General features: G+C 41.0%; 3 protein-coding genes across 3 annotated transcripts; 1 reads left to right on the forward strand and 2 right to left on the reverse strand.

Moving 5' to 3' along the window:
- Positions 1–213: 213 nt before the first annotated feature.
- On the forward strand, positions 214–5,236 carry asnsd1 (asparagine synthetase domain containing 1). Its single transcript, XM_008295080.1, has 6 exons — positions 214–368; positions 579–632; positions 1,171–1,246; positions 1,400–2,877; positions 3,094–3,275; positions 4,818–5,236. Exons 4-6 carry the CDS (start codon positions 1,462–1,464, stop codon positions 5,062–5,064), a joined length of 1,845 nt encoding a protein of 614 aa, XP_008293302.1. The 5' UTR covers positions 214–368; positions 579–632; positions 1,171–1,246; positions 1,400–1,461; the 3' UTR covers positions 5,065–5,236.
- Positions 5,062–10,274, reverse strand: LOC103367146 (mannose-1-phosphate guanyltransferase). The gene is made up of 8 exons (XM_008295079.1): positions 10,019–10,274; positions 8,472–8,561; positions 8,182–8,261; positions 7,972–8,087; positions 7,737–7,834; positions 5,632–5,700; positions 5,480–5,538; positions 5,062–5,370 (listed from the first exon to the last, which is right to left on the reverse strand). Exons 1-8 carry the CDS (start codon positions 10,208–10,210, stop codon positions 5,253–5,255), a joined length of 822 nt encoding a protein of 273 aa, XP_008293301.1. The 5' UTR covers positions 10,211–10,274; the 3' UTR covers positions 5,062–5,252.
- Positions 10,275–11,455: 1,181 nt separating this feature from the next.
- sympk (symplekin) lies at positions 11,456–22,058 on the reverse strand. The gene is made up of 27 exons (XM_008295082.1): positions 21,912–22,058; positions 21,440–21,576; positions 21,296–21,361; positions 20,961–21,014; positions 20,772–20,845; positions 20,538–20,664; positions 20,173–20,422; positions 19,888–20,058; positions 19,431–19,670; positions 18,890–19,041; positions 18,649–18,799; positions 18,093–18,315; positions 17,151–17,301; positions 16,824–17,059; positions 16,587–16,668; positions 16,397–16,510; positions 16,170–16,317; positions 15,458–15,618; positions 14,846–14,954; positions 14,237–14,337; positions 13,930–14,020; positions 13,570–13,671; positions 13,171–13,358; positions 12,772–12,948; positions 12,594–12,683; positions 12,152–12,325; positions 11,456–11,821 (listed from the first exon to the last, which is right to left on the reverse strand). Exons 2-27 carry the CDS (start codon positions 21,506–21,508, stop codon positions 11,651–11,653), a joined length of 3,672 nt encoding a protein of 1,223 aa, XP_008293304.1. The 5' UTR covers positions 21,509–21,576; positions 21,912–22,058; the 3' UTR covers positions 11,456–11,650.
- Between the last annotated feature and the right edge of the window lie 21 nt (positions 22,059–22,079).

The following is a 22,079-nucleotide window of genomic DNA, read 5'->3' on the forward strand; positions in this document are numbered from 1 at the left end:
GCTTCATGTCATTTTTCTCATAGTTTTGCATTTCTCATGCATGCTGCGTTTTTGTTTTTGTTCAGTTTTGTTTCTTGAGCTGTAAAAATAATAATTAAAAAAAACTAAATAATGAAGTTATAACAGTGTATGTCTTTACCGCCTCCAGGCCTCCAGGTGGCAGTAGAGTCACTATTGGTCAGACTTACTCACCCGGAAGTGCTGTCAGTGTTTGCGCATGTGTTTACACTGAGGTTAGCTGTCTCAACTACAGTCAGAACAACCCTGGAGTGTCTTAGTTTCTATTGAACAACATGTCTTCGAAAAGCAACGAAATTGAGGATAATGTGGAAGAAGTGTCTGCAATCAAGGAGGAACTGAACAAAAAGGTAGCGTTAGCTCTGGTGGCTAATGTAAGCTAATGTAGCTAATGCTAGCTAACGTCAGCCAATAGCCTCAGATAGACATGATGTAAACCTGACTAGAACTTTCTTAAATACTCGCAACAGATTGTCGTGACTCTTTTGTTAGCTGTGTGCCTCGTGGCAAACTTTAAATTGCGTGCTTCCCGTGAAATAACTTGTTTTTCTAATTTACAGATCAAGGAGCAGAAGGTTCTTTTGGACGAGCTCTCCAACCTGAAGAAGAACAGAGTGAGTCTGATGGAAACCTTCTCCAGTCATTAATTAAACCCTTAAAATCATTTCAGTGTATCGAGGTTACTATTTACAAGCATTATTCCTTAAAAAATAATCCCCTCCTGCATTAAACTGGCATACATGTAACTCTTGGTTTCTTAGGTTTGTTCCACATGAAAGCAGAAGATTTGTATTTGGCAGTTACCTTTATTGAAGAGACAGGAAATGTGGGGGAGAAGAACTTGCAGCAAATCTTGCCATGGGTCAGCCCAATCCATGGCCTGAATAGGGACACATAATTGAGCCACTAGGCTGCTACTGAATCTGAGCCTGTTATCAGTGCACTGCAGCTTCAAGACAGAGATACTCAGCCGTGGCGTTGACTGTTTATTTTGCTTATGATGTGTCTCAGAGCATTTAAAACATGCAAGTAAACGTTTTCCTATGTTGGACGATGTGTCTCAATGAAATTGGGAAAGCAATCCGATTTTTTTTCAGGATCATGTGCATTTAATGTTGTATTTATGCACAATTTGTGTTTTTCTTCCCCCAGAAAGTCTATATCCAGCAGAGGAACAGTAACATATTCTTCCTGGCAGACAGAGCTCAGACACTGGGTTCATGTAAAAGTAAGTTGACTCTTGTAAACTTGAGTGATAATTGTAAAAGATAAACTAACTGTTGTGTGTCTCATTAATTAACAGCAAAGACTGGATTGAAATTGTGAATTTATAGCATCATGTCACTGATAAACCTAACGGATACTATTTTTTTTTCTGTAGAAGAACTGGATTATATGAAAAAGGATCTACAGGACATGTAAGAAAGACTCACACTCACAACAATGTGTGGCATCTTTTGTCTGTTGAGTCTGTCGTCGGCTCAGTCTGAGAGGGACAAAACCGTTTATGAGCATTTGAAAAGAAGAGGGCCCAGCTCCAGCCAGGATCTAACAGTTACAGGCACAAATCACTGCTATCAGTGTTTATTCTCTGCTCATGTTCTTCACATGAGAGGTCTTCTTACCCCTCAGCCAGTTCAAGACGATGCTGGAAACATCCTGTTGTGGAATGGTGAGATTTTTGGAGGGTTGCCTGTCATGCCAGAGGAGAATGACACCGCTGTTGTCTCTCAGCAGCTGTCATCCTGCAACAACCCTTCAGAAATTCTGACTGTCCTGTCCACAATACAGGGGCCATGGGGGTTTGTTTACTACCAAAAGGCTGGAGACTACCTCTGGTTTGGAAGAGACTTTTTTGGCAGGCGGAGTTTGCTGTGGAAATTTGATGCAGAGGTCAGTGCCTTGACCCTGACTTCTGTGGCAGCCCACGTTTCTGGACCTGATCGGCCTCACTGGCAAGAAGTCCCAGCAGTTGGTGTGTACAGGATTGACCTGAAGGCAGCTACAGAAGCTGGCTCTGTGTCATTTGAGCTGTATCCTTGGGCTCATGCAGGGAATGACGTCATCTCCTCTTGCAGTGAAAAGCTATTGGAGTCTGTCCCCAGCGGCTGCAATGCTGTGATGAACCAACTAGGCCTCGTACTCACCTCACCTGTGTGCTCTCTGAATATGTCCGTTCCAGAGTCACTAAACAAGACAGAAATTCAGTCAAACTCACATTTAGCTGTCAAGGATCTGGAGGAGCTGCTGGCGAGCAGGGAGAAAACCGATGAGGTGAACTGTCTTATTGATGTTCTCAGTGAGGCAGTAAGGCGTCGAGTTCAGTCTCTGCCTTTTGGTTTACAGGACTGTTCACTTCCTGATAATGACCAGGCGAGTGTTGCTATACTGTTTTCAGGAGGGATTGATTCAATGGTCCTGGCCGCCTTGGCTGACCGTCACGTACCTGCTCATCAACCAATAGACCTTCTCAACGTAGCCTTTAAACTACAGGAGCCAAAAAAGCAGAATGACTCTGCAAAAAAGCACAAAAAGCACAAAAACAAACCCACAGAATCCAAGACTGACTGTGCTGATTCCCGACCCTTCAGCCCCTTTGATGTTCCCGACAGAATTACTGGAAAAAATGGTCTCAAGGAGTTACAAGAGCTGAATCCTGAAAGAAGATGGAACTTTGTTGAAATCAATGTAACACAGGAGGAGCTGCAGAAAATGCGCCTGGAGCGCATTTGTCATTTGGTGCATCCACTGGATACGGTGCTTGATGATAGTATCGGATGTGCTGTGTGGTTTGCTGCAAGAGGGACGGGGTTCATCATGGAGGACGATGACCAGAGGCCCTTCACATCATCAGCAAAGGTGAAGTACAAACATCAGACTTTGCACTTTCCAGGAACAAAAGCTTGTGAGCTCTATACCTTTTAGCCAGTGTAAGAGATCTGATATGACTGTCCTCTGGGCTGTTGATAAGGTCAGAACTTACAGATCAGTGAAAACGCTGCTATTAAGAGATGTTTCTCAGTCCTCAGCAAACACACTGAAGTGCTTTTCTGTTTTGCTACGTCGTGGCTGCAGGTCATTTTGACAGGAATTGGAGCTGATGAGCAGCTCGCAGGTTACTCCAGACACAGAGTCCGATTCAAGACATCCGGACACGAAGGACTGATTCAGGAACTCGCCATGGAGCTGGGCAGGATCTCCTCCAGGAATCTAGGCAGAGATGACAGAGTGATCGGTGACCACGGGAAAGAAGCTCGGTAGGTGTAAAACCTGTTTGAAAGATGGTGTTTCTTACCACACCATCCTGGGTGTATCCTCATTGTCTAACAGATGTGTTGAGTACATTTTATCTTCCAAAAACAGTTGCAAAGCTGATTTTTAAGAAACTTTATATTTGCACATTGTTTACGGTAGTCTTTACTAGCATGCACTTATCTTCTTCATTGTTTTTGTTGGCACAGTCCTTACTGCCACCTACTGTCAGTAAACAAAAAAGCATGATATTAATGATACGATTTGGAAATTGCTGTTAGTGGGCTTTAAAGAACCCATAATATGTTTTATGTATTTTTTCCTTTACTCTGTGTGCTTATAGGCTTTTTTTGTGCATGTAAAACCTACAAAGTCCACGCCAAGGGAATTATTCTCTCCATAGGTTTCTTATTCAACATTTAGTTAAATTGTCATTGCAACAAAAGATTGTACAGACAAATTACAGCCCCTTTGTGCTACTCACCAACAAGACAAATTGTGCAAAGAGTAAATAATCAAGTATAAAAAATAAAACCTAATGTTGATGTAAAGGATGAACTCCCACGTAAATTTTTTTTAGATGTATTATTTCAGCTGCGTTGTTAAACCTTTTTGGGAGCAAGTAAAGAATATAAAAGAATCTTACTGCAAACCTGAAAGCCTTGAACTTCATGACTTCATATAGTACTTCATCAATCTGTTTTAGGATTATGTCAATATACAAAGGCATGCAGAACGGTCAAGAGGTTTGAAATTGTAGCTCTAAAAACTTGCTCTCTTCTGAGATCCTCTCACAACGCTGTCTCTGCTTTAGCTTCACGGGATCTTTTATGAATGTTGATGCTGTTTTCCCAGAGAACTAATTGGTCAGTAGGAAGTGTTTTCGTACGTGTTGATCTGTTATCTTGAACATACCCTGATGCAGGTGTTCAGCACAAGTTACCGTGGTGATCTAAGTGTAGTCCTGACAACCCAGAGTCAAACCTGCAGTTCTCTCAGTAACATTAAATCGTGCTTCCTGGTACAGGCCTCTGGGGTAAGGCTCTGTATCAAATGTTACCTTCTAAGCTTCTAAGCACTATGAGCGGCCAAAGAATCCATGTTTACTTTCAACTTGAAAGAAAGGTCGACAAGAAGATAAACTGTACTCGCTGCAAGTCATTGAGATCTCATTTTTCTCCCCTGTAAGCGGGGTAAGGCTTATTTATTTAAAGGTAATTCACAACCGAGGTCCACCCAAACACAGGAGTGTTCACTTGAACCTGCTCTCAGGTTTCCTTTCTGGATGTGTACACAAGGTGTTAGATTGACGTCTCTCACACTTTCATCATACCTCTGTGGCCTAAATAGCCAGAACGCCTATGTGAACAGTGTTATATCAACACTTTATTAATTTGAACTGGTTTATTGTTTTTTTTTGCCAAAGAAATATTCCTTTACATATTGTGACAACGTGTTGTGCGGAAAGTCCAGTAATAATTCAAAGTTCTGAGGGCTTCAGATGAAATTCCATTCTTCAGTATCTTAAAAGTGTCGTGTGTCTGCAGGTTTCCCTACTTGGATGAGGACGTGGTGAGCTACTTGAATTCTTTGCCTGTGTGGGAGAAGGCAGATCTGTCACTTCCCCGAGGTGTCGGGGAGAAAATCCTCCTCAGGCTGACGGCGAAGCAGCTGGGCCTCGGCCAATCAGCCGTTCTGCCCAAGAGAGCCATGCAGTTTGGCTCCCGCATCGCAAAGATGGAGGACAGCCACGAAAAGGCCTCTGACAAATGCACAAGACTCCTCACTGGGTAGATCAAAGTAAAGATTTTACTAGAAAGCATTCTTTATAAAATTACATACAGGTAAAATGTACATGTAGAGACAAATTTACAAACATTCTCAACATTGGCAGAGGTGTCACATTTGATTTCTTCTGTTCTTGGATCATTTTTTAAAACACTGCATAATAAATCATTTGTTTTGGTGTATTCATGTTTCTTTTACACCATGTAAGACTTGACATCCTGTTTTTCTCTGAAGTAAAGGTCACATTCAATATAGGAAGGCAAGTTTCCGACATCAAAACGGCCAGAAATCTGATGAATGTAAACTGGTTTCCTGAAATACACAAAAAATAAGTTTTAAAAGTCACCATTTTATCTGTAGTTTTATTTTGCCTGCTTGAAAAATATTACAGTGGATGTCTCAAGGAAGCAGCAGATGTTACCTTGGAATGAGCCAAGACACAAAGTTTCCTGGAGCGTCTTTCTCTTCAATAGGAGCGTCCTGTGGGAAAAAAGTTGGGAAATATAAAAAAACAACAACACACAGTTTGCTGTAATTTACACCACATGTGGGACCTCCCATCATTTGATTTACCTTCTTTTCCTCAAGGAAAGTATCCACCAGAGGAAGGCTTTTCTTTGAAACCACATAGAAGCAAGGACACTGAAAAACAAATGGAAATTATAAGCTGGGTGTTGCCTGAAAAATTGAGCAAAGGATATACAGTATAAATACACATGCACTATACTTGTTGAGATAAGAAAAGAAGCAATCTTCTTTGTTAAAGGTGGAAAAAAAACATTCCTGATAACGTCTGTAGCAAGTTTGAAGCCAACAGCCAAACAAACACACCCCTCCCTTCAGAGAGCTCGTCCCTCAAACTCATTGACGTGCATTGCCATAGCAACGGCACTAACGACTGGCTTAATGGACTGAAGGAGGCCCAGCTGTCCTAAAACTGCCTCAACATTTTCCATTAGTGACAGGAAGGAGAAGAGCAGTCACCACACAGTATCTTGACAACCGCCCTACAAGCTGGTGCAACTATCTGCTGCACAAACTAAGGCAGTGGTTCTCGACCCCCAAGATAACATAAGTTTGTATTCATGACCCCCCAGTTTGAAATTTTAATATGGCATGAGTAATAATTTTGCTGTTCATGCATTAATGAGGTAAAAATTGTGTTAATTCCACAGATTAATCTCTTTACATTAACACAGTAATTTTCTTTTAAATGAATGAATGAATTGAATTTATTTCGAACAAATAAAACGGAAAAAATGTAAAAACAACAAAAAAATTCAAACAGCAAAAAAGAATATTAATATTGCATTAATCAAATCGTAATATTAACAAGTTAAAAAAAAGAGTGGGAAAAAGTATACACATTTAATTTTGACAGCCTTAATACAAATTTATTTGATAAATGTAGGATTTATTTATTTATACATACATACATACATACATACAATGATCTGGCGACCCCCTGAAATGATGTTCCGAACCCCAGTTTGAGAACCACTGAACTAAGGGTCTTAAAAATCCACCCTGTCCTCTGGAGACCATGTAGGGACTCCTGGCGCTGTTCTGTGCATGTAGCCTGTGCACAAGCCAACATGTCCCTGTTGCTGGCTGCCTCCAATGTTGTTGTACGGATTGATCAATTCTGTTTGTTTCCCATTTACAGAACTAAAGCTGTGTATGAAAAATAGATTTAGTTTTGTGCACACTGTACAGAGAACAGTGTAAATTGTGATTAAATAAGCTCTTAACTTGACAGAAAGTCTATTACAGTAGAAAAGCTTACTGCACCTTCAATATGGTTTCACAGATCAGTTCCTACGTGGACTTTCTTTTGTGCATGAAAACAACTTTGTAAATTAAAGCTGTGTCAGGTAGTTTTACGAGTTTGAACACTACAGCAGAAAACAACGAGCTATGTAAACATAGTGGCTGAGAAGTTGCACTGTGTTGGAATCTTAGCTTCTCTGTTGGCTGCCCCGGCATCTATTTAATTTCATTCATGTGACCTTCCACACCACCTTGTAACAGCGAGATGGCAGTGAAGAACACAGTGCAGTCTGAGGTGTTCTGCAAGTGTCCCACAAAACACCCAAAGAATTGAAATCAAATAGATTTGCTATGTGTGCTATTTACTTGATTCATGTTCACTCATTTCATTTTAGCTCAGTGTAAAAGTCTTAACTGCTGTTTCAGTGTTTCACTAACTCCTCTGTTGTGTGTCGCCGTCAAACAAACATGCAAACAAGAGACAGCTGTCGTCAGGATGTTGTAACTGGAGTTGATGTCAGCTTCTTACAGGAATCCAATGAATTCTGCAATGCCAGCATAGACTAATGTTTGTAGCTTGATTATTTTCTGTTGGCTCTCGTGTGTACAACCTTTCTGACAGTAAATGAAGCATCAAGGGAGGAGGGGGGATGTTTGGACAACATGTCTGTTTTGTTTGAGGTGCTGCTGCTGCTCTGATGCAACATCCAGCGGTCCTGAACGTCCTAAGGATGTTCCACTGGAAAAACAAAGTGTTAAAATACAAACAGTGGGTTGCTGGTTCAATACTGTCGGATGGATTTTCGGGACAGAGGGTCTGGTTGGCAGCTGTTTCTGCCCTGAATCAATTCTCAGAACTGCAGTGGACAATACAAGCAGGATTTGTTTACTGCTGGTGGTGGACTTACCGCTCGCCTCGACTTTGTCTCTGAAGGGAGAGGCTTCTCCTTCATACAGACAACACGAAGATCACCATCTACTTCCAGTATTCCGTATTTCTGGGTTTCTGTATAGAAACAGACACATAATGCTAACTGAAGCAAAACCATGTTTGTCATTTTTAAGACAGGATTGCCCAACTTGTCAACAGCTTCTCTAACTTAAAGTGCAGTTTCTTCAGTGTGGCTGCTTGTAAAACCTCACCTTCATCTTTGCACTGGTATGAGAGCACCAGACAGCTGTCTTCACACTTTGTTAGCACATCAGAAAACCTCTCTTTTACTTTACTGAGGCTGAAGTCTTCTTTGAAGAGGGTGTCACTGTTTAGGGGAGAGAGAATACGTTGCATGTCAGAAACAGGATGTCATTTAATACTTGGAACACACACTTGATTCTGTAGGTTTGGAAACTTACCCTCCAATAACTGCAACGTGGTCGTCTATCTTGAAGTGCTTCACTGCGAGCTGCAGGCAGGCCACAGCACCCAGACGCTCCTGGTGGAGTGATTAAACAATGAAAACACAATGCACATACACAGTTAAACCTAAATCCATTCTCGAGCATGGCATAGGAAATGCACTTTTAAGGATACTTCAGTAGGGAATACCCTCATACTATTGGTCTTCAGCAGATGATGACGTGACAAGACCGAAACATGTCAAAATTAGGGATGACAGCGAACATTGTGTAAATAACATATTTACGTCATTGCTTGTCGTGTGATCGCTGACAATCCTGACGTTTGTGAAATGTGCTGCCCATTCTTCAAATGCAGCGTGGTAAACAGCGTTGGTCTGTGGAGAGGAGGACAGATGGCAGAACATAAGAACAGAGATGGAGATTCACTGTCAGCAGTCAAGGTTAGATCTGCATATTAGTGATGATTGTTCGGCTAAACTCTTGCTTGATAACAACGTCATACCTCATTTTCTTTTATACATAATGTGTAATTTGTATTATTAATGCATTAGCGTGTACACTAAGCCTTTCTACAATGTCGGGGAGCTCATTTTTGGTGCTTTACACACTGTTGGGTAGTTAGTCAACCTGATAATCAGCATTATTCTGATTATTGGTATCATTTTCTAAAACCTATTCCTGATAAATGTATTTATAAATGTGCTATTTTCATTTGGCAGCCCTCTCTCTCTCTCAGTCTCAAGTGTTACACATCACAAGCAACAGCCTATCAACACTGAAGGATAAATGCTGACAAGTCTCTTCCCATTAAACTGTCATAAAACACACGGACTGTATAGATAAGATGGATGCAGCCGCCGTGACGTCACCCGTTTGCTTGTGGATATTTAGAAGCCTTGACTTTGGAATTGAGGTGCAAGGTGACTCGGTGGTTTGCACCGTCGCCTTGCAGCTGGAAGATCCCTGGTTCACTTCCTGGTTAGGACGCCCAGGATCTTTCTGCGTGGAGTTTGCATATTCTCCTGTGCGGCTTCCTCCCGTAGTCCAAAAAGGAAGTTAATTGGTGATTCTAAATTGAATGTGAGTGTGCATGACTGTCTGTCTCTTGATGTAGCCCTCTGAATCAGCTGGGATAGACTCCAGCCCCCCCATGACACTAGTGAGGATCAAGCAGTGTATCGATAATGGATGGATGGATAGACTTTGGAATTGGCCCACTATCATCTTGCTCTTTTGAAATTGCATTGAGTGAGAAGTAAACCTCACTTGAGGACACCACACATGCTGATATGGTAAACATACCCTGCATTGTTGTCAGTTTTCCTCCACATGTAGTCGTACTTTACAGAAGTGAACATCATGCTGACTTAAAGGAGACTTGAAACCAACCTTTGAGACCGTAAGCTGATAAGGGAAAATATCTATTGAGGTAATGAATCAAGTGAGAAGCAGGGTCATTCTCTCATCAACATTTAAGCAATCAGATTTCTTTTTTTGACTGCCCCCTGTTGGCTGTCATAAATACTGCAGGCTTGTGCTTCAGAAGCTCCATTACATCTCTTACAGTCAATGATAAAACTTACAGATATTTTGTGAAAACTTTTGTGTCTGACTTTGTATTATTCAGAATTTTTTAACAAAAGCTGCTCAAATTTTCACTGCAAATGTGCATCACTTCCAACCATCAGTTAACGGTGTCCTTGATTACTAATAATTAATAATAACAGTATTAGTGATCAGTCGACCCTTGTGTTGTATGTTAAATCACAAGCACTGTCAGATAAATGTGGAGGAGTTTAAAAAAATGTAAATGTAGATTAGTAGTCCTTACAACAACATAAATGCAGTCCACGGAGCCGGAGGCGGTCAGAGCGTGGACCCAGTGGGAGATCAGGGCGCAGCGACCCACCGGCAGCAGCGGCTTAGCGACGCCGGCCAGGTGGGCGAACTTCCCGCTGCTGTCCGCGACGACATCCCTCTGGAGCCGGGTTCCGTACCCGGCGGCGAGAATTACAGCTTTCATTTAAAACTCTAGGCTAGGAAAAAAAAGCGCCGTTCAGCTGTTGGTTGAAAGGTTAGTGACCATGCAAAGGCAAAAGTTGGGAAATAATTCACGGAAGTAGTCCGATTCAAATCTCGCGAAGTTTGCCCACCGGTCAATACTGGAATAGGCTGGCCACGCGAGACTACGTCTGTGTACAAAGGGCTCCAAATTCCAAATTAAAAGTAATCTTGCATAACCAGGCCTATCTCCACAGCTCCATAAACACTGATTAAAAGAAAGTCTTCAGCAACATTTAGTTAGAAGCAATAATGAAGAACATGGCGATCGTATTTTAATTAATTATATGATTATGACCAACTATTTCAATTGATGCTGCTTTGCCAAATCTTCCCATTTTGAAATGCACAAAAAATGATTAAAAAAAAAAAAAAAAGACTTAACAAATGCATAAAAACGTTTAAAATTCCTTATTTTATTTTTAATGATTACTTTGTCTAGCTGTGTTTCCATTTTCTATCATCTTGGCACTGTGACTCTTCAGTCATGTCTTGTTATTACCTCTTGGTGACTGATAATTGTCCTTTACCCTATGACTAAACTGAAAACATTAGTGGTTCTGTAGTGTACAAAAAGTGATTTTGTCATTGTAAAAAAAAGAATTTTAAAACAAAAAATTGTGGAGAATTCAAAGTCATTTCATAGTAGCACTTCTGTCACAGATTTTACAGACTTGAAGGTTGTTATTGCTTTAAATAAATTCTGAAAGCACACCAACTACTAAAGGACAGAAATATTGGTTCAAATTACTAAAATGAAAAGGTTGGGTTTATTCACATTATTTATCCATAACACTGTGTCAATTACGTCATAGCCCTAAAAGATATAATAAAACAACGTACATAATGGTTGTTCACCACTATGGTAAAGCTTGAAATATAGAATTCTGAATACAGAACTCTATAGTAATCCATTTGTGCTTTATAAAAGGGATATTATTGTCTTGTTTCCCATCAAGCAGCCACTGCATCCAAAGCTAGTGTACAACACCTAGAGCTCTCAAAACAGGAATCAGTAGTACAGTTAAATCAATCGTCTTTTCTTCGTTTATCATTTCCCTCTGACACAAGCTTAAAATACACACAGCCACATCCTGAAGCTGCATATGTACTGCTGACCACATCTAAATGTCTTAAAATCAAACACATTTAATCCTGACATTTGTTCAGATTCTCGCTGTAGGCCAGTGATGGTAACGACTCAAAACATAGTCAAACCAGTGTTTGGTTTTATTAGCCAACTCATTAAGACATGAAGGCATACGGAATGCTTTCATATACAAACTTCTCACAATCTGTTTTCTACAAATACAAAAAGAGCAGAGATTGTTTTTTTTAAATGCTGAAAAATCTGTGTGATATTTGCACAGAAGAGTAATGTCCATTCATTTTGAGTGCATCCTTATTCTACATCTTCACTGCCGCTTCCAGCTTCAGGTTCTGTGACGTCAGTTTCAGCGTCTTTCACTGGCTCCTGGTGCTCTGAGGGTTCTTCGGGCTGCGACTCCTCCATCGGTTCCTCAGCTGGTTCTGGCTGAGGTGACGGTGTGTCAGCTGCTTTCTCCAACTCCACCTGAAGAAAAGGAGGAGCTCCAGGTTACTTCCAATTTTAATCCAGTTGTGTTTAGTAAGAAAAATCTCCTTAATTTTCTAAGTAGTTGCTTGTTGATTCTGAAAAACAGTTACTTTTCAAGCTAAAATGTATTTAACCTTTTGACATATATACAAATCTAACTATACAAGCTAGTTTTCACACTGTAATCAGTGAATGGAATAGCTTCATACAAGTCCAAACTATAGTATTCTGCACTAACAAGTTTTAAGAGGTTGAATTGCCACAGGTCATGCATATACAACACTTGCATGCAGAGGGTTTGGTAGCTTCCAAGTAGCATAATTTTACCTGTGAAATACTGTTGACGCTTTCTTCCTGTATCACTGGTTCAGCCTCTTCTTGCTCCATTGGCTCTTCCTCCTCTTTCATAACGACTGGGTCTTGCTGGACTGCTGCGTCTGGCTCTTTCAGCGGCATAGTGGGAGCTTCTTCTGCAACTGCAGAAGGTGGAGAAGCTTCCATCTGTATGATAAAGGATAGGACGCTATTAAAACACCTTGTGAGAAAAAATAAGAATCAATGAACGAATGCCTCATTTTGGTGTCAAAAAATGAACCATTACAAATTTCTGTATGTGAGACGTTAGGTATGAGCTGGTGGAACACAAATGACCCAGCAGTGTTGGAAAGACTGAGTCTAAAACACAATGCAGACTCATGATACTTATTTGTGATTGAAAAAAAAAAATTGTGTGTCAAAGAAAAACACATGCAGCATCTTGTGCAGTTACCTCTTTCTCCACGACAGGCTTTGCAGGCTTTGGCTCTGGTTTTTTATGTGCTTCCAGGACTGCCATGATGGAGGCGGGGATGTGAGCTTGCTGTTACACAGAAAAACAGGCAGGTGTTTCATGAGGAAATTCCAAGAGAAATATAATGTTACAGCAGAAACCAGGAATCAGCTATAACCTGGTGAGGTGTGAAGGAGTGGACATGCTGTAGAAGAGGCTCTCTCATCTCCGGGCAGCGCTCAAACACGCCCGTCAGTTGTGCAGGTGGCAGCTGCAGGAGCACGCTGTACGACTGAGGCTTCGTTCTCTGGCAGCACTTCACGAATCCCTCCCACACCTTGGGATACTTCCACACCTGCATGACAAAATAACAACCACTGTTGAGTAAATAAAATGGTCAACAGACAAGTACAGCTACTCATTTCTCTGGGCATGTATTATTTGAACAAATTATCATCTGTTGGATCAGCTAGTGGACAGAAATGCGTTTAAACATTTGATAAGTTAAAAGAAAAATGATTTTTAAAAAGTGCATCAACAACAGTATGAGTATTCGATTGGAGTTTTTGCTGCTGACCTGCTTGACGATGAGACGGGACAGGATGTTCATGACAAATCCTCCCAGTCGGGGATACATGGTGAGCGACTGGATGACGGTTCGCATGAGCAGCATGGGGAGAGGGCTCTGCTCCATCAGCTGCTGCATCACCACCGCCAACACCTCTGATGTGTAAACGTTCTTCTCCCCGAAGCACAGGTTGGTAGCTGTCGTACAGAAACACAGAAAATCTTAACGTCAGCAGTCACACACAAGCAATAGAGACTGGTTGATTAACTCCTGATGAACATCTGCACTGTATGGTTCAAATCTTGTAAACTCAAAGTAAACAAAGTTAAATCAATAAAGTTCTATCTAATCTAATTCTATCTAAACTTTGTGTTTTAGGGGTTTTGGCTTGAGGGCTTAATCACTGACCTTTTATGATAGACTTCATGTCACATTTAGTTGAGTCGATGTTGTGTAAGGCAATGAGCAGGTCTCCTGGGGTGAGGGGGGACACAGATGAACTGCCCTCACCTGCAAAAAGAACAAAAACACACATAACAGATGAAATACATCATCCTCAATTTTCCTTTAATATTCCACATAAACTCCCAACCAATCTTGCTAATTACAATTAAACTGCACAAGACAGGCGATAACAAAAACAAGAAAAAGGCAGAAAAGCAAATACTTGATGAAAAATGATATTAAATTACATTAGAAACAAAACATTCTGTTCATATTAAGCTAAAATAGAATGTGAACATCGTCTGTAGATGTGTTGACTCTTACTGTGCTGAGTTCCCAGGAGTCTGTTGAACACCTCCTTCACTACAATCGGGTTGAGTTTGATAAGCTTGGGGAGAGCCTGAATGACTTCGTTCTATATGAGGAAAAGCAATTATGAGTAAAATCCAGGAAAAGCTTCATTATGATGACCATGTGTGAGTACGATAGCTGGGATGCACTGATGCCATTTGCTGATTGACTAAGTACGATATTTAGAAGACTAGAATGTGTCCATTCAGTTTGTAACAAGATAAATGCGATATTACAATTATGTAACGTTATAATTTAAAATTTAAATGAGGGACGTTACCTTTTCCAGACCATTTATGACAGGGATCAGGAAACGAACATCTGGCACACGTTTGTGGTAAAGGTCTCGCACCCGCTCAACCAGCTCTGGAGACGGAGGCACTGAAAAGGGAAGGAAGACTTGTTTCACACAACACCTTTCATTTGATTTTCTTCTACTGTGCAGCAGAACTTGGTCATTTCTATGTGAATTTATTCAAAAGTTTCAGACAACAGTGGTGTTGACTGACCTAAACTGTACTGATTAGAGCCCGACCAACATCAGTCGACTGTATATATAGCTGTGATTGGCCTATCACCTATTGCTTACAACAGAAAGTCAGAGAGTACATGTAGCAGAGCAGTAGCACAGCTGATCAGACGGTGGTGCAGAGTCAAATGGTGTCTTCATGGTAACCGACTAATACAACACTGGAAAGTTAAAAACAATGACCCCATTGTTTACCAGTTTCAACTGAACTCGACTGAATTCTAACAAAGAATACCGTCTGATTTATAGATGTCAGAATTTTTTTAAATCCCTAAAATCGATATCTGCATTTTCCTCCGAAATCAGTCAGGCTCAAGTTGAGGTGAAAAGAGATTTGTTCTATTTCTACTTGCTTGTTACCTTTATCAGTCAAAATGTGCAGGCAGCGAGTAACCAGAGTCTCTGCTCCTTTAGGACAGTTTTCCACTAAAAGCAGCAGCTCCGGAGAGTTCATCCCCATTCCACGGATCTACAAAATGGGTGAAAAAAGTACCTGTCAGTAATATTCAAAAACAACACATCTCAAAAACAAACAGCGCTGCCTTATTTAAGTACATTTTTGGGTATTCTTAGTTTCTTCATTTGGAGAAACATTTCATTCAACCTTAAAGAGAAAGAATCTCCTAAATGCAGTTACTGCTCCATCAGTAACGACATGCTTTGACTCCAGGTGTGTTTTCTCAGTTTTATTTGTGCAAATAGTTGAGATTAATTTCAGTTTGTTGTTTATACTTTGGCAAAGGTACTTGGTGTCAACTGTGTGTAAAGATCCCGGTTTTATTCAAACATGTTTCGTAGTAATTGAACAATTGTTTTGTTTTTTCTGGTTGTTTTCTGGGTTGTTCATGTTCTTGAACACCAATGAACTCCCTGGACTGTACATTGAATGATTACGTTTAAAAGCAGCTTATTAAGAGAAACAAAAATAAAGCACTCCCCAAAAAGAACAAATGACAATAAGGAGTGACTTACAGGCTGCTCTATGGCTCGAAGCACGCTGCGCTTGATGTCAGCAATGGCCTCGGTGTAGACGGAAGCAAGCTCGTGGACCAGCCGGTGGTTCAGAGGAAGGAGGGACAGGTAGAGGAACAGACACTGTCTCACCGTCTCTTCAGTCCAGGGGGCAGCCACCTCTGTCCCAACAAACACACAAGTCAGTGGAGGTACAGGAGCAGACTTAAAACCAGGTGGTTAATAGAAGGGAAAATCTGTGATCGCTAAAGTTACTGTAAAGTGTTTTTCTGCTATTTGTTCCCAAAGGAAGTAATCTCACGTAAGTAAAATACTGTGTGACAAGTGAAGATAGCATCAAAATGAAGATAGCATCTAGAAATGAATCAGCCCCAGTTTACTCAACATCGCTACAAGGCCAGTAGTTAATTAATTAATGATGATCACAATTTGGCTTCTCAAAAAAAATAATGCACTGATCACAGAAAATTATGCTGATGGGAATCAGCTTAAATAGATAAAATAATTAGCTTTTAGCAAATGGATGCACAGTGACTTGTTTATGTGTATGCACTTAAAGAGCCACATATCGATTTGGTGGATATTATGCTTTAACATCCGCTTTAAGTCGAAGGTCATGTTTGACCAACAGCAGCACTACAGTCGATGAATTATGTAGGAGTAATTTGTATTATTGTGCACCTGAATGTATGTTAAAAGGTAAAATGCAAACCTGTGTCTTTGTCAGCCCCAAACAGCAGAGATGGCGGGTTGGGGTGAACCAGAAGCTGCATGTAGTTCAGGGCAAACTTCTCTATGTAGTCCCTGAGCTGGTCTTTCTCATACATCCGCTTCAGGAAAGCCAAGGCAGTGGTGCGCACCTGGAGAGAAGAGTATGTTAAACAAATGACATCCTCTGGTCTCCCCGATTGGTTCAGCGTGTGTGGATGTGAACATCACCTTCTCTTTCTCATGTGAGCTGAGATCCAGAAGCACATGCAGATACTGAAACTGCCTCGAGGGCCGTTTGACGATGAGCTCCTTCAGGGTCGTCATGCCCAAATAAACCCGAGACTGAAACAGAGGTTCATGGTTAGCAGACAGTCTGCAATTTGCAGTGCATGAGGAGCTGTGCTTTTATAACATTTACCTCGTCCTCACAGTACCGCCGTATGACTTCCAATGCTGATTCTGTTATAATGGGAGCCTCCAGTACCAGTTTGGTAAAAAGCCTGGAAGGGACAACATGAAAAGAACATGTATTCGCTTCTGTTTGACCCACATTTCACCATTTTCAGTCATTACAGGACATGTACAAGTCCTTATGTTTAAAGAACTAGGTAGAAAATGCAGCAAACATGAGGTAATGATAAGTATTTGTTCTCACCCATCCCTCTGCTCAGGTTTCTCCTGCAGGCCTGACAGCAGTGTGTAGAGACAGTGGTCGTAGCTGTCCAGCAGCCCTGATGGCAGCTGGCTGAGGTAGGTGTTGTACTCTTGGTAGAGCAGAGAAAATGCCAGGTCACTCCTTGTCCTGATGTCATCCAGAATAAACTCCAGCACGTCTTCTTTCATCATCCCTTCAAACTGTGTCACGAGTCTGGAGAGAAGCTTCACTCTGACCTGCCAGTGGATCAAACGTGGTTATCGTCGAAAAGAGACACTTCCGTTTCTTTTAGAGAGTGAGAAATGTAGAATGACATGGATTACTTACATGAGACATTCCACTTTGAGCAATCGCCTTCTCTGAATGCAGAATGCGCTTCACTGCTTTGGAGGTTAACTTCTCAATCTGAGTGTCTGATAAAGGCTGGACCACATCTGACAACCGAAACACTTTTTTTCTCCCACTAGCCCCTGTCATCCTGGGGAAAAATAAAAAATAAAAATCAGACAGCGTAATATGTGGCTTGCAGTCCTTTTCCTGCCTTTCTGCTGTCCTGGTGCTTCAAGACCTGATTGCTGCCTTTGATGAGGAGGCTCATCGTTTACTTTTATTATGTCTTGAACAGTGTGTAGGCATCAAAGGTGCTGTCCTCAGTCGGTTCTGGTCATATGTGACAAGATAGGAGCTTCTCAGTTCACTGAGGTGAATATTGTTCAACTACAGCTCCACTTGTGTCTGGAGTCCCTCAGAGCTTCCTTTTCACCGTTTTGCTCACCATATACAAGTCTATCTGCCACTAAAAATAAAAAGCAAAGACTCTTAATAACAATACAGATCATCATGTTTGGGACACCAGACTTTTGGATGACCCTGATGGCACTCTTCACCCTTTGCCTTCTGTAAAAAAAAAAAAAAGGAACTTTGATCTTTGACAGCTCATTTAAATTTAACAGATAAGTCTGCTTAGTGGTCAAAACTAGCTTTTTCAATTAAGAATTCCAGCCAAAGTAAAAACTTATCTCTGTTCAAAGACTTCAGGAAAGTTATTCATGTGTATATCACCATTATAATTCTCGGTATTTGGGTGTGGAGCATCTGCAGCTGTTAACAGGTTAGAGAAGGAATGATCACATAACGCCTGTACTGTCCTCTCTCCACGGACTTCTTGTTCATTTTTAACAGTGCAGCACTTTGGTTCGGCTGCTGTGTTTTAAATGTGCTTCATAAATAAATCCGACTTTTCCATCCTGTGTTATTGCACAAACTCACTTGGTTTGTGCAGAGGGAAGGATGGGCTCAGGAAGCCTCTTGACTGTAGCAGGAGCTTCTGCTGCTGCAGATTTTTCTGCGTAACCTCCCACCACAGAGATCGCTTGGCCCACCATCATGCCAGGAACTTTGCGCTTGATGAGAAAGTCTTTAGCGATCGACTCATCCTCATTGTCGTCGTCTTTGCCCAAGTCATCCTCTCTGGCTTTGCACTGCTCGAGTCCTACAATATAAAGTATGAAACGATATGTTTTAATTCAAGCTTGACCAATATACACACATTAACATGAATTATACATATCTGGCAAGATTCCTTCTAATTTGGTTAGTTAGTGTTGTGACATAGATATGTACTGAAGCAGGATGTTTTACGATTTTTCACAAAGAGAACAATTACTTTTTACCTGTAAATTAGTTCATTTTAAATGATAACTACATATACAACTGTAGGAAATAAAAAAAAAAAAAAATCAAGTCATGTTTAAAATTTATAAAGGAGTTGTGTATGCATGAAAGCTTCAACGTTTTTTTTTTGGCGTGTATGGTTGTTTCTAACCTGGACCAATTCCAGCAGCTGTCATCTGCGTGGCCATCAGCCTGGCTAAATGTTTAATTTGGGCATCGGTGCCTGCTGACTCAACAGGCGTGTATGTGGCCTGGAAAGATGCTGGCATGACATCAGGCAGATACACCATGCTAATGAGCACCTAAACAATGACAAAGAGATATGAGGTGAGTGAAGTAAAAGTACAAGGAAACAAACAGGAAACAAAACAAAAAAGACCACAGCTTCTCACCAGGTTGGCTACATTCTCAGGGCTAAGCAGTGGGCGCAGGAACTCAGCTGTGAGGTCGATTGCAGACTGCGTGACTGGAACAGCAGCTGGCTTAGGGACCGATGTAGGGGCTGGCTCCTCTTTGTCCTCGTCATCTTCAATCAGGGCCGGCTCTGAATGTAGGGGAACAAATGTCTTAAATACTACGCACTTATGATGAGCCTGCAGTTGTTTGGGGGATTAAAAATATGTCGACCACTATCCATTTCAAGATTAGATTACCTCCACTGCTTACATTTTTGATTCATTTAAAGACTTTGTTGATGACAATGATTTACACTGAGCGACCCTAAAAAAACAATATAAAAACTAATTATGCAGATAAACTGTAATCTTCAGAGAAGTAAATGCATAGCTGTACACATAAAGGGAGATTTATGCATAATGTATGTTCACCATTACACATTTCCCATTAACTTTCCACTTATTATGCCAATGCACCAACACTCTCATGACTTTGTATGTCAAAATCAGAATGCTTATATCTCTGATCACTACTCACCCATCTTGACCTTTTTCCCCTCTGTGTATTGTTCGTGGCGAGGCCTCTTGCGCTGCTCACGTGGTGCGGGTGTTGAGCGGGTTATTTCACTCTGGGGCATTCCCAGGTCCAGCAGCAATGTGCTGATTTGACCTTGGAACTCCAGGCTGCAGGGATGTTTAAGCACCGCCACAAGGTGCAGCTTCAGATTCTTACGCACACTGCTGACCTGAGACTTGGCCAGAGTAGGTGGTAGGTTTGCTAAAAAAAAAAATTAAAATATACAGAAAACATGCCATCATTTAACTAATTACTATGTACAGTCAGACTGTGATATTAAGTTGAGAGAGTTTCACTTTGACAAACACAGAAAACTTGTGTTTTGTGACAATATCAGAATGGCATACTACATGTTCTGTTAAGTAATAGATTTTTTAAAAGCTTTGCAGTTATATAAAACTCAAAGAAAAGCACTCACCATGCAGTGTCTCATATGCCTGCACCACCTCTGACATAAACATTGGTCTCTGGCGGGCAATAGTGGCCAGGGAACCCAGGGCTGTGGTGAGGTTGATGCTGGAAATAGCTGGGTGAACCATAAACTTCAACAGTTTCTCCAGTGCAGTCTTTCCCTCCTCACACAAAACATCTGTTAATTAGACAGCATAGAAGATATCCGCTTTAAAAAGTGAGCTTTTATGCTTTAATGCTCTAAGAAACACAAAGTCATCATTTCGTCACAACATAGTCGGAATATCCGTACCGTAGCGAATGTATGAATGATCTCTGGGAACTTTGTCCAGGCTGATGTCGCCTTCCTGACGTTTGGGGACGTCGGACTCAGATGTCCGCGGTGACAAAGTGATGATTAATGATTCTGTGAACTTGATGGCATGAGTGCGAACGCCGTCGTTCTCAGAGTCCAGCAAGGCCAAAACATCCCCTTTCATTTGCGTGACCAAATCCCAGCACGCCTCCTGCATCTCTGATACGGCTTTGGAGCGCACCAACCACTGTTGTGAAGGAGAAAGAAGAGCAAAGGACATGATGAGAAAACAAGCATCAGACGGAGCTGCTCAGTTTTCTTGTAGGTTCCCATGAAAAAAACAGCCACGTTACTGTATATACCTGTAGAGTGACTTTGTACAGCTGTGTAAGTGTGAGGATGGCTTTCTTCACCACATTCACACTTTCATCCTTCAGCAGCATGTTCAGGTTGGCAATCAGTCTGAGGAGAAGCTCGTTGTCCCTTTTACTGATCAAAGTATAAGACAGAAAAAGATTGAGAAAGTTTCAACAGCTCATTTGTTTCACAGCGTTTACAACTTCGAGACAGGCACATTTGGATGTCTAATAACTCACCATGCTTCTTCTATGAACCCAATGACAAACTTCCTCACTTCAATAGACTTGTCAGTCTGAAAGGCGATCATCTCCTGCAGGATGAAAAGATCAGTGGCAGGAGAATTAGGAAACCAAATTGAGTTTATCAGGTTGATATGGGAAGACAAACTACAATTAGCTGTGAATGCTGCATCCATTCATACTTACATCCAAAAAATTGTCAAGAAGAGATGGATCCTTGTTGATGATAAGCTCCTGGACCTGAAGATTACAAAAGAATTAATCAGTATGATTCTAATTCGACTGACTCCTTTATGAAGTCCTGGGTAAGTGGATACATGGATTAAAAATAAAGCACAATAAAACACAAATTAGTGAAGCAATAGTCGGAAGTTTAAGAATTACTGAATATTGTTTAATAAGGGAAAATATCCCAGAGGTATGAAGCTAAGCATTCATATTATTAGCTGTAAATGATCGAAACAAAGCTTTTTGGATCTCACAACAGTAAAAATTGGATTTAAAAAGTTTAGACAACAAACCTGTTTGAGCACAGCTAGCTTTTCATCTGTGGGTATCAAAGCGGCCTGATTTAGAAGCTCCACAACCTGAAAATGGAAGGTGCATTAAAACAAAAGTCTGACATTAGTAGGCCTGCATGATTGCTCAGGATGTGACACACGTACCTTCTCACTGGTAGTCATGTCGATGACACCGGGGGTCTGACTTTCCCCCTTCTCTGAAGAAAGCTCCATGATGCAGCTCTGAGTACCTCACTGTGCGGATAGCATGGCCTTTAGAAATCCTATAAACTCTGGGAGCCCTGTTAACACATAACCGCAGCACAGAAGGATGTTATTTATGTTGTAGCCTGCCGACATCCATCGCAATCAAGTTCAGATTTTGTTAGCAAGTGCTAGGATTAACTTTTGGGTAGCGTGCTACACGTTAGCGATATTACAAATAGATTCTATAAACAGCATTCTATTATATTTATTAATAATCATATACATTAGTAATAAACAACAAGGCTTTAATGAATTGCAATCAGCACCACTTTGATCTTAGCTAGTTAGCGCGGTAGTCCCATGCTAACTGTAGTGCTAACCCAGCTAGCTATTCTAACTTTATAATGACATACATGTAATAGCTACTCACAGTCAAAATGCTTATTTACTTCGTCGCTTCAACAGCAATTAACTACGACCAGTGTCACAAATTTACGAATGCAGCAGTTGTTTCCTTTTTAAATAAGTGCATTAACTGCGCTAGCCGACAAAGGAAGCGGCCATGTTTAATGATGCTTCTTCTTCTACGGATGCCTAA

Source organism: Stegastes partitus, unplaced genomic scaffold (genome assembly GCF_000690725.1).
Source record: "Stegastes partitus isolate 25-593 unplaced genomic scaffold, Stegastes_partitus-1.0.2 Scaffold1018, whole genome shotgun sequence".
NCBI lineage: Eukaryota > Metazoa > Chordata > Actinopteri > Pomacentridae > Stegastes > Stegastes partitus.

Excerpts from the sequence above, each read along its gene's own strand:
- sympk (XM_008295082.1), bottom strand. The coding sequence starts at position 21,508 with ATGGAGCTTTCTTCAGAGAAGGGGGAAAGTCAGACCCCCGGTGTCATC. Across the intron at positions 16,669-16,823 it reads AAACCTGAGCAGAGGGATGG|GCTTTTTACCAAACTGGTAC; the intron begins GTGAGAACAAAT and ends TGTCCCTTCCAG. Across the intron at positions 14,338-14,845 it reads GCACATTTTGACTGATAAAG|TGCCTCCGTCTCCAGAGCTG; the intron begins GTAACAAGCAAG and ends TTCCCTTTTCAG.
- LOC103367146 (XM_008295079.1), bottom strand. The coding sequence starts at position 10,210 with ATGAAAGCTGTAATTCTCGCCGCCGGGTACGGAACCCGGCTCCAGAGG. Across the intron at positions 5,701-7,736 it reads AGACAAAGTCGAGGCGAGCG|TGTCCTTGCTTCTATGTGGT; the intron begins GTAAGTCCACCA and ends TTTGTTTTTCAG. Across the intron at positions 5,371-5,479 it reads GTGTCTTGGCTCATTCCAAG|GAAACCAGTTTACATTCATC; the intron begins GTAACATCTGCT and ends TGTGTATTTCAG.
- asnsd1 (XM_008295080.1), top strand. The coding sequence starts at position 1,462 with ATGTGTGGCATCTTTTGTCTGTTGAGTCTGTCGTCGGCTCAGTCTGAG. Across the intron at positions 2,878-3,093 it reads CCTTCACATCATCAGCAAAG|GTCATTTTGACAGGAATTGG; the intron begins GTGAAGTACAAA and ends TCGTGGCTGCAG. Across the intron at positions 3,276-4,817 it reads GACCACGGGAAAGAAGCTCG|GTTTCCCTACTTGGATGAGG; the intron begins GTAGGTGTAAAA and ends GTGTGTCTGCAG.